Raw genomic sequence first — 11,830 nt, forward strand, 5'->3', positions numbered from 1 at the left:
ATAGAAGACCTCCTTACACTCGAATGGGAGATAGGAGATTTCATGACCCTCAGGTAAGGGAGATGAGACCTCAAGACCCTCAGGAAGGAGACAGAAACCTTCAGACAATCCGGGAGCTGAGATGAGAATGTCAGACATCTACTGAGTAAAGGAGACCTTGTGATATTCAGGTAGAGAAGATAAAAGCTCATGACTTTTAGGTAGGGAGGGAGACTGTACTCAAGTAGGGGACATGAGACTTCCTGGCACTTCAGTATGGCCGAGGAAACCTCAGTGCACTCATATAGGTGAGATGCACCTCCTGACCTTCAGGTAGGGGATAGAAAAGACCTCTGGGTTCTCAGGTAGAGAAGATGCCACAAAGTGACACTCGGGTGGTAGAGATGAGGCCTTTGGCCTTGAGATGGAAGAAAAGAGGCATCCTCAGATTCAGGAAAAGGAGATGATGGCTCCTGATACTCAGGTAAAGATATATAAGACCTACTGGATATTCAGTTGAAGGGCATGTGACCTCCTGAAAGTCATGTGAGCTGAGAAAGTGTGACATTCAGTTAGAGAAGATAGTAGAAGAATAAAGCTCATTTGACAATCTGAAAACTCTTAACACTCAGGAAGAAGCTATGAGGTGTCCTGACACACAGGTAGGCGAGGGACAACCTCTTGATGCTCAGACGGTCTAGTGGAGAACTTACACTCAGGGAGAGGAGGGGACACCGCCCTTCATGCAGGTGGAGGTGTGACCGCCTCACACTCCTACAGGAAGGTGAAACTTCTTTTTTTTTTTTTTTAAAGAGTTTATCTATTTATTTGAGAGAGAGAATGAGATAGAGAAAGCATGAGGGGGGGAGGGTCAGAGGGAGAAGCAGACTCCCCGCTGAGCAGGGAGCCTGATGTGGGACTCGATCCCGGGACTCCAGGATCATGACCTGAGCCGAAGGCAGTCGCTTAACCAACTGAGCCACCCAGGCGCCCAAAGGTGAAACTTCTTAACATGCACGTATGTGAGGTGAGCATTTGTCATCCTCCCGTAGGTGAGATGCTGTCTCCTGACAATCAGAAGAAATGAAACCTCAGGATATTCAGGTGATTGTGGTGAGAATTCCTGACCCTCAAATATAGGAGACACACCTTGCTGCATGTAGGTCCCAGACTCTCTGGAGACACTCAGGTAGGAAACACCAGACCTTGATACTCAGCAGTGAATAGAAAGGTGGGCTTTGTAGTCCTAAATTAGAGAAATTCAAAGTGGCTCTTTGAAAAGTGTGCTGATAGTATGTACTTGGAAGAGGGAAAGACAATTTGCCCTACACAGTGTTAAGGATCGATTAATCTTGTGAGCCTGACACCCTGTGACCATTGACATGCTGCGTCATCTTGACACAGAGGGACAGAGCTGCCCCTCAGCCCATGATTTGGAACAGGAACTGTGGTTGCAGCTTGCATGAGGGGCAGACCCTGAAACTGCACAAAACTGGATCCTCAGATGATATGGAACCTTCGAAGGGTCACTGGGAATGAAGATCCTGGCCTTGGGACAGAGGGAGGGGGCTGCATATGAGCCCCCATCACCCGACGGGTGCGGGGGAGCCTGTACAGAAAGCTGGGATCTTGTGTCAGCCTGAACCTGTTAAGCTAAAGGGCTCCTGCCTGGCCTGGCTATTGGGGTGGGGGAGGGGGGGAGGTAGCCATGCTGATTGGTCAGGAGGCCACAGAGCTTTGTGAGGTCGCTGGGCTTCCAGGTCAGGCTGGGGCAGGAGTATGGTAGAGATGCTGCCAACTGCCGTTCTGCTGGTCTTGGCAGCGTCTGTGGTTGCCAAAGATAACGCCACGTGTGAGTAAGTGTCAGGGACACCTCCGGGGGATGGAAAGAGTGTCTTCTGAATAGCAAGCCCCACCCAGACTCCCTCTGTCCAGGGCTAGGGAGGAGGCCAAGCTTGGGCCTTAGTAGTCCCCTGGGTCTCACAGGTGTGACCCCCATCCCCAGCTCAGACCATCCCTGCTCCCAGCTTCATCAGCCCAGAGCCCCCAGGGCTGACCCCTGGGCTCCTATGCCTCCCATAGCACAGACCCTGGGGCCCTTTCCTCACCTAGAGACTGACCTCACTGCCTCTTGAACATCAAGTCCCAATTTTTAGAAACCCCTTTCTTCCCACAGATACTGAGGTGGCCCCACCTGCGGCTGACCCCAAAGACCCCAGGGTATTGTCATGGCGTTCTTCTAGGGTCCCCCTCCACCTTAGACTCCGACAGCCCCCAAGGTACCCCCAAACTGTTGTGGCCTCTCCCCAGTTCCCAGAACTTCCACCCCTGGACCCCCGCTGCTCCCCACACCTGGGACCACTGGACCTGCCTTGGCTACTCTCCCTCCTCCTGCCACCTTCCAGCCCCACCCTGCAGCCCCAAGACCCCTGTGGCTGTTCCCTGAGTCTCCCGCCCAGAATTGGCTCTAAAGACCTCAAGCCATTACACCTCTCTATCTCCACCTCTAGCCTCCCCCTCTGCCTAGGGATCTCCCATATTTCTAGGGCCCTTATCATCTGTCCTGCTTCCTATGGCCCCTTCTTTCCTCGCCTTGTGGCTACACCCGCAAGACCCCAGAACTCATACTCCTCAAAACCATTTCGTGGAGCCTGCAGCTTCCGGCCTCCCTCCCGCCCTGACAGCGCCTGTCCTCAGCAGCTCCCCCTCGGACCCTCCACACCCCCGGCTGCCCCACTTTGCCCAGCCCCCAGCCCTGCTTCCCCCATCGTGCAGGTGTGAGGACAGGCTGTGCCTCTGCTTGGTTTGAACTGTGCCCCTGGTCTCTCCTCAGAGGCCCCTGTGGGTTACGGTTCAGGCAGAACCCACCGGGGAGTGGCCGTATCATCGGAGGGCAGGATGCCACAATCGGGGCCTGGCCCTGGATGGTCAGCCTCCAGGTCTTCACATCCCACAATAACCGAAGGTACCATGCGTGCGGAGGCACCTTGCTGAACTCCCACTGGCTGCTTACTGCTGCCCACTGCTTCGTCTCCAAAAAGTACGTGTGGGAGCGCGTGGAGGGAGGTCTTCAGAAAGGCTCTTCCCAGAAAGGGACGTTCTCCAGGGCTCTCTGTGCGCAGTCTCCCCGGGGCTCTGGGCCTTGTGGCAACCAGACCATGAGTGGGTGGGCCCAGGCCCTTGCTGGGGGAGGGCTCTGAGGGTCATGATCACCAGAGGTTTATGTCGAGCCCGTCCTTTCTGAGGATGACCTGGCTTGCTTCTGTGCCCACAGAAAAGTATATGACTGGAGACTGATTTTTGGAGCAAGGGAAATTGTATATGGGAACGATAAGCCAGCGAAGCCGCCTCAACAGGAGAGATATGTCGAGAAAATCATCATTCATGAGAAATACATCCCCAGTTTAGAGCACAATGACATCGCTCTCATGAAGATCACCCCTCCCGTTCCCTGTGGGCAATTCATCGGAACAGGCTGCCTGCCCCAATTTAGGGCGGGCCCACCTAGAGTTCCCCAGGCCTGCTGGGTGGTTGGCTGGGGATTCTTGAAAGAGAAAGGTGAGTACGGGGGCGGGGGGGCTCTCATAAGGGTAGGGGCGCTGCTGGTCATTCCCTCAGTGGTCTCTGAAGTGCAGGGGCCATATGTAGTACCTAGTGGTGATGTCCACCAGAATGCAGGACACTGTCCCCTTTTGGAGCAGGAGACACTGGCGGCCGAGTCCCCTGTCCACGGCCTCACCACCGACGGCTCGTGTGGTCGCCGGACGGAAGGGTGCATGCAGCCACGGGAGAACCTGGGCATTTTTTGAATGGGGTCTGGGCTGTGGCTCTATCTGGGGCCTGGAACCCCAGTTGTTACCTTCTGGAAATGGGGGATTGTCCCCTGAAACGGCACTTGGAGAAGAGCTCTAGATGGGGTTTTGCGGTTGTGGGCCAACTCCTCTCCTCTCTGGACATCCATTTCCCCATCTGTGAGTGGAAGGGCCATGTCACGTGGTCCCTGAGCTCTGAGACACCAGAGCCCAGCCCTCCTGACCTCAGTGAACCTCTGCTTCCCACCCTTGGTGGTCACAATGCGAGAATCCACCCTCCCCATCCGAGTGACTTCATTTTCTCTGGAGAGAGGGGACAGGTTTCTTGGCAGGTCAGCAGTGGGCAGCAAGGGTTTGACGAGTAGGTTAGGCCTTTCAGCTTTCCACAGGTGACCACATGGACTTTTTACCCAGTCACACTGGGGATGTGAAGAGAGACTGAAAGCTCTTCTGTCCCTTGATAATGGAAAACTGAGAGCTCCTAATTCAAGGCACTTCAGTCATTTGGGGTTCAAAACTCAGCCTTTTCTGGTGACAAAACCCTGGTAGTTTCAGTACGCTTCCTGTAACTCTTCTTCCCTCTCTCAAGGCTGGCCCCTTCTCTGATTGGGTTGCTTCTCCTCCCGGGCACCCCTGTTTTCACTGGCCTCTCCTGGCCCTTCCCTCCCCGGCCTGGGGTATCAACCTGTCTGGCTATTGATGTCCATGGCTCTGCTGAGGCCTCTAGAGCATTCTTCTTGTCCCGCCCCCCAGCCTACCCTGCTCTGCCCACCCACCCAAACATGTGCGCAGTGTCCCAGGGTTCTTGTAGTCCCTGGGGGGGCTGATCTCAGGGTTCCCATCTACACTCCCACCCCTACCGCCACCTTTGCTATCCTATCGCTCAAAAGGATTATAGGTTCCCAGCTACACCCTGGACATCACACAAGGCCTCTTTTGTTCTAGAATCCTCCTCAACTTAGTGGGATTTCTGTCATCTTCTGGTGAATACACCCCCCACCATTAAGGCCAAGTCTTAAAGAAATCCCCAGCCTCCAAACTTCTGTGACATTTCTGCAGACCTTCCTTTTTCTACCTCCTCCTTAAGCCCATATGCTTCTGGGGTAGTCCTCCTGTTCTATTGAATTTCAAGTTCTTGTGGACTTTTTAGCATTTAAAGCCAAGGTGTTGGGATTGAGAAAACCCTGTTCTCTTCCAGGTCATCTGGCTCTTCCATAGATCTAAAAGGTCACCATAAGCGACCGGGCTTGTTGTGGTGGTCATTTCCATGTCACCCCTGCCTTGGGGGCAGTGCAAGTACAAAACTAACCCTGCTCGGGTGGCACGCAAAGTTGACCCGAAGGGACTGGAGACGGAGTCCAAGCCACACAAACACACGGTCAGCTGTCTGCCTAGCGCCAGCCACTCGCTCCACTTGGTTCTGGCTTCCCACTTGGCCTACACCGCCATGTTCCAAGTGTGAGCCACCACCTCTCCACCCAGATGCAGGCGATTTCAGACCCACCCACCAGGCTGTGGGTGCTGCTGTGGTGGGGGGAGGCCACTGGACGAAGAGGGGATAGCTGCCCCTATAGCCAGGTGTGAGGTTGGCTGATGGAATCATAGCCCGGGCTGGGCCTTTCTTAACCCAAAGGTCATGATGGAGCCTCTGGGGCTGTAAAGGATGTTCTGACCTGCCCTCCAGTTCTTCCAAGCACCCATGCCCCTGACAGGTCTGTGTGTGTGGAGGCCATCCTGCAGCTCCTCCTTCTCTGTAACTTCAAAATGGGTGGGAGGCACGTGGGGAGGGACTCACCTGCCCAACTCCAGCAGATCCTGCCCAGAACTGAGCTGAGGGGTTTAACGGGGGATAAAAAGCACGGAGGGTGACTTAGAGCCGTACTGTGGGGAAATGAAATGTGTGTCCTGGATTTGAGTGTAGAGAGGAAAACCTTGGTCCGAATCCAAGCCACACCACATCCCTACCAGGATGTTGGGCAAGTGGTGCTCCAAGCTCTTGATTGGAGGCAAGGTGAGTCACAGCGCTTAACACAGGGGGTCACTGTGGGGTGTAAATGAGGTGACACATCCTGGCTGTAGCTGTGAATAATCATCTGGCATCAACACACATTCCTGCAGCCGCATCTGCTCATCCTCCATGCACTGCCCCTCCTCTTCACCTGCATATGCCTCCACCACCCCACATCCTTCAGAATTATCTGAGGAGAGGCCAGGGGCATTGACTTTCATGGATTTTAGGTTGAAGTAGAGCATTTCAGGATGATGGGGGTTCCGTGGAGGGAGGAGGCAGGGCTTTCCCAGAACGTGTCTTCTGTGATCGCTGACCACTGAGCCGCCTGGCTGTAGCCTACAGGATCGCACCTACACTGCAGGAGGCCCGTGTGAACCTCATCGACCTCGACTTATGTAACTCCACCCAGTGGTACAACGGGCGCATTCGTTCAACCAATGTGTGTGCAGGGTACCCTGAGGGCAAGATCGACACCTGCCAGGTAACTTCCCTTCGGGCGCCCCTTTCCCTGCCAGCACCTCTTTTGTGAATCCCTGAACTCCACTCCCGCCAGGGCCCTGCTTCAGTGACCCTTTCCCTGGCCCCATCTTGTAGCAGTGAGGATGGGAGGTGATGCCTGCTGCCCCTCCAAAGAGCCAGTCACCGCACAGAGAGCTGTGTCCCACCGTGACACAGAGATCATACCACCCGAACACTACCCTGGAAGAGAATGCTTACCTCTCCTCACCAGAATACAAAACCTTCAAATCCACTTGTACACATATGCCCATGCATGCATAAAGCCTCACACATGGACACATGGGTCGCTTATCTTCCCTCCTCACTGCAAGGAGACCCGTGACAATCCATCCCCTTCTCACATCCCCCTGAAGCTGTTGATACCAACTCAAAGTTTACCACCACCACTTGTGTTCATGGCAGCGAGAAGCCATGTGACTGAAGAAACTGTCCTTCCAGAGCCTATGGCCCTTCTGGGCAGGGGAAAAGTGGCTCAGACAGAGAGTGACTTCTGTGTCCTTCTGGGCAGGGGGACAGCGGCGGGCCTCTCATGTGCAGAGACAACGTGGCAAACACCTATGTGGTCGTGGGAGTCACAAGCTGGGGGGTAGGCTGTGCCCGAGCTAAGCGCCCCGGAGTCTACACGGCCACCTGGCCCTATCTGAACTGGATTGCTTCCAAGATCGGTTCTAATGCCTTGCACATGGCTCAAGTGCCCACCCCTCCCCATCCGACTTCTCAAGCAATCCCGGCTAGACACCCCTCTGCCCGCCCTTCTGCTCGCCCTCCTTGGTACTTCCAACGTCCTCCTCGACCTCCTCCCAGCCCCCCTGCATCTCGACCTCGACCTCGACCTCGACCCAAACCCCCGGCCCCACCCCCACCTCCACCCCCACCCCCACCTGCTCCCCCACCTATCACTAAACCTCCCCAAGTACTTTCTTTTGCCAAGCGACTACAGCAACTCACAGAGATCTTGAAGGGGAAGACGTTTTCTAACGCAAAGGGGTATTACGAAATGGAGACCACAGATCTCCCAGAACTGACCGCCGCCTCCTGATCCGACCCCACTCCCAACAGACCCAGTGAGCCCTTTACTCCCAAGAAAACAAAGATGAAATAAATAAATATAAATATAAATATAGATATATAAAAAAAATATATATCCATGAAGAGATGCTTTCTGGACTTCTTCCTACCTGCTCTCCCCAACTCAATCCAAACCCTCCCCCAGCAAATCTGTCCTCCCTCTGTCACCCTCCAACAAGGTGGAATTGCTTGTATGTCAGTGGCAATTGTGGTTTCCTAAATCTTGATTTTTGAAGTTGGAACAAGGTGATCTGGGGCAACAGGCCAGGTATGGTCTGGATCTCACACTCAGAGTCTCTGCTTATTAAATCACTGCAGGTGGGCCCTGGAGCACTTCTGTGAGGTGAGCTGACTCAGAAGGAGGGGTGTGGGTCTGAGTCCATTGGAAGAATGACTCCAGTCTGAAGTTTTGTAGTGTGGCCATCTGATGCTCAGTCCACATGGCCAACCCCAGGCAGGGGTCTGCCCTCAACCAGAATTGCTTATGTCCATTTGTGAATTCCTGAGAAAGAGATCTCGATGGCCTCAGGTCAACTGCCCACTCTGGTCAGGGCCTAGATCAAGCCTAAATGCTGGATTAGCCACTTGAGGATTAAAGATGGCAGGCTCCAGAAAGAAACCCCTGGGCTCCTGGCTGGGCAGTTGCTGCAACAAGCAACAGTCTCATACCTGTTCACCTGTTCGCTGTGTGCACATGTTTCAAGTGCAAGATGGTCCTATGTTCTGGTTGCAAAGACAGATGGCAGAGGGTACAGGAGCATGAGGGAAGAACTTAGGGTGAGGAAGACCAAGGACCCTGTCCTTTTCCTGCTGGGGCTGCAACAGGGACTGATGAAGCAGCCATGAGTCTTTATTTTCAGGATTCATCAGTCTGTCTGGGTTCAAACAAACCCCCTGCTTTACCCCTCATCAGCTATGTGGCCTTGGGAATATGGCCAGAGGGTTGTGTGACAATGAAATTAGGACAGATGTGAAGCTTTCAGAGCAGAGTGTGACACGCCATACATGCTTATAGATGTGGGCTCTAATTTAGAGCCAACTGGTGATGAGATGCTGGGTAACCTTATACTTACTCATGGGCACTCGGGTGTACATTGTCTGTGCACTCATGAGCCCTGGAATGCCTAGGTTACCTAAGAGGGCTTGCAAATTGATCTGGGTGGCCCATAGCTCTGTAGTGTATTAACATTTGATAAAATAAAAACACCAAATTTTATCTGCCTTCACTGAGAGCCAACATTACTAAGATTAGAGTTGGCATGTCCATGATTCCTTTTGTTGGCTTTGGTCTGTCTCTTCTAAAGTCAGTTTCTTAATCTCCCTACTGGGTACATAAGCTTTGTACCCTGGGGTCAGACACCAGGTACCCTCTAAACACTGAACAAAACTCAATGCCAGTCACCGAGTGAGACAGAAACCAAGCTATGGGCCACATGGTCCAAAGAGTAGAAACAGCCATGGCAGCAACTCAGGACCTGCCCTCACCCTTCCTGGGCAGTCCTGAACCCTGAGCTTACAGGTGGGAATGGTGGGGCAAGATGTGCTCAGGCTAGGGAGCAGGGGTGGGTGCAGAGGATGTGGGACAAATTTGGAGGAGCTATAGTACCAGTGGTTCTTTCCACTTACAGATCATCCCTCCTCCTCAGAGCTTCCCAGGATCCAGAATGGATTCTCCTGGCACTCTGTCCTCTCACATGCTCGAATCCTTGTCCTTAGTGTTTCCCTTCTCTCCTCATTGGGCCTGTGATCTGTAGCTGACGCTGGGTCTCTTTCCTGGAGAGACAGGGCTTATGCTCAGGGAACACTGATGGGAGGCCATGGATTGGGTAGAGCCTGCAGAATCGAGTGATGGTTTCTTGTGTGTCTTCCGAAACTTTCCATGCCCACTAATATATATATGTATAATACCCTTCTTATTTATTCACTGTTCATACTACTCTGACTTCCTGTTTCATTTAGCAAATTAGAGTTATTTTCGTATTAGCACACAGGGACTCACTTTCTCAAAATTATGTTGTGCGGTAGGGGTACTTACGAGATATAGTGCCACATTTCCTTCCTGGGAGGGGTTATCTAGCCCCCGCTTTAGCTTTCCCTCAATGTACCCATTTCCCCACATATAAGCCAATAGTGGTTTATATCAAATTCACTGATTTTTGCAAAACTAATAGATGTTCTAATTTTCATTTTTAAAATTATGAATGAAGTTGTTGACAAGTGAAGTGAGACTCTCTGATCTGCCTTCCCATCCCTGTGGATACTCTAACCCTGACAATGGCTGACAGGTCCCGGAGCAGATATTGCTGCACACAGAGACAAGAAGAACGGGGAAACCTGGACGGGCTGTACAATGAGCCGGCACCAAGGGGCGCCTAGGCAACTGAGGGATATGCTCACCGTTTCTCTGTGGGATGGTTTAGGCAAATGATAAGTATTCTTCTAAAAAACAGAATTCATAATGAATTTTATTGCTAGGAACAGTAACAAAATGATTTGACGGTGGCTAAACCTGTGCACGTGGCAAAAGCCTGACTCCTGAGCATTCGGGAAGAACAGACCGAAGATGTGTGTAGGCACAAGTTCTAATTGCGAATTTGATCAATATAAGAAATCTTTTTTTAAGATTTATTTATTTATTTGTTTATTTATTCGAGAGAGAGAGATAGTGAGAGAGAGCATGAGCAGAGAGAAGCTGCAGAGGCAGAGGGAGAAGCAGGCTCCCCACTGGGCAGGGAGCCCGATGAGGGGCTCGATCCCTGGACCCTAAGATCATGACCAGAGCTGAAGGCAGACGTTTAACAGACTGAGCCACCCCCAATATAAGAAATCTTATATTTGCAAGGAAAAAACTGATCCCAATGAATATAATTTTAGTACATTTTAAATGGAAGTGGAAAAAATGGAGGTAGTTCATCTTTAATGTGTAGAAAACTAATCAAGAAACAGAAATTAGCTTAATGGAGTTTTCTGCAGAAACTACATTCTTGGTAAAGAATCGTCAATGACCTGCTTCTGGTCACTATGGTTGGGCCTGTGTACTTCTCTTGGGTAGGTACTCAGATAGTGGAATGGCTGGGTTACATGGCAGGTGTAAGTTTTGACATATGAATGCACCCAGGAAACCAGCACCACAATCAACATAGTGAACCTGTCCATCCCTCCAAAGGCTTCCTTGGGGCACTCTGTAATCTCTCCAGCCCCTTCCCTCCCTGGCCCTAGCAACTTCTGCTCTGTTTCTCTCATTGTGTATCCGTTTGCATTTTTAAAAAATTTTTAATAAATGCAATCATACAGCAAGTGCTCTCTTTTTTTGGTCTAGCTTCTTTCACTCAGCATAGTCATTTTGAGATTTATCCCTGTGGCAGTGTGTTCCAGTCCTTGTGGACTGGACAGTCCTTGTGTCTAGTCCTTGCCTCCACCCAGCGCTCCACTATGTGACTACCCCACAATTTGTTTCTGTTAACCAGGAGATGGACTTTACAGTTTTAGGTCATTAGAAATAAAGCAGTTATGAGCATTTGTACACAAGTCTTTGTGTGGGCATATGCTTTCATATCTCCTGGCTAAGTACCTACATGCAGGATCATATGGTAGGTGTACGGTGAGCACTTTTAAAACCTGCCAAAACGTGTCTTCAAGGCAGTTTCAACACTCTACATCCCCATCAGCAGTATCTGAGAGTTCCAGTTCCTCCAGCTCCTTGCCAACACTCGGTGTGCTCCGTCTTTTTGATTTAATTTAATTTAAAAAAAAAATTTAAAAGATTTTATTTATTTATTTGAGAGAAAGAGAGCACAAGTGAGCTCAAGCAGGGGGAGGGGCAGAGGGACAGGGAGAAGCAGATTCCCCGCCGAGCAGGGAGCCCGACATGGGGCTTGATCCCAGGACCCCGGGATCATCACCTGAGCCGAAGGCAGTCACTTAACCAACTGAGCCACCCAGGTGCCCCAAATTTTAGCCATTCTTATAGGTGTGTAATAATATGTCATGTGTGGGGTTTTTATCCACAAGTGTAGTCTATAAATATATTTAAAGCATTCTAAATGAATATAGTTAAGATTTATCATGAGGTAATGGGGCAGTAACTTTTGACAGTAGCAAAATGTGGGAGGGCACCTAAGGAAAGGAGGAGGTAGAGAGAAAAAAGCATAAAATTAAATTCATTCAAACAGAATTTGGATTTTTCAAGCATCACAAACATCAATGGAAAACATCTGAAAGACATACCGATAGCAACAGTCATAGAACAATTTCTCCATTAAGCTAGGTCTATCCTATATAAAGATATTCCAAAGTATCCAAACTCCCAGAGCTTCCCTGTCTGCTGAAGTTACTACACCCAAATAGAACACTTTATATTTAAAACAAAATCCTCGGGGTGCATGGCTGGCTCAGTCAGTAGAGTGTGTGACTCTTGATCTTGAGGTCCTGCGTTCAAGCC

The 11,830-nt window shown here is 51.0% G+C and overlaps 1 protein-coding gene across 1 annotated transcript; it reads left to right on the plus strand.

Annotated features, from left to right (window-relative positions):
* The first annotated feature begins 1,727 nt into the window (after positions 1 to 1,727).
* On the plus strand, positions 1,728 to 7,411 carry ACR (acrosin). The gene is made up of 5 exons (XM_036093550.2): positions 1,728 to 1,835; positions 2,813 to 3,019; positions 3,254 to 3,537; positions 6,138 to 6,283; positions 6,830 to 7,411. The coding sequence occupies exons 1-5, from the start codon at positions 1,759 to 1,761 to the stop codon at positions 7,358 to 7,360; spliced, it is 1,245 nt and encodes a 414-aa protein (XP_035949443.1). The 5' UTR covers positions 1,728 to 1,758; the 3' UTR covers positions 7,361 to 7,411.
* Positions 7,412 to 11,830: the final 4,419 nt, after the last annotated feature.

This window comes from Halichoerus grypus, chromosome 6, assembly GCF_964656455.1.
Source record: "Halichoerus grypus chromosome 6, mHalGry1.hap1.1, whole genome shotgun sequence".
Classification (NCBI taxonomy): Eukaryota; Metazoa; Chordata; class Mammalia; order Carnivora; family Phocidae; genus Halichoerus; species Halichoerus grypus.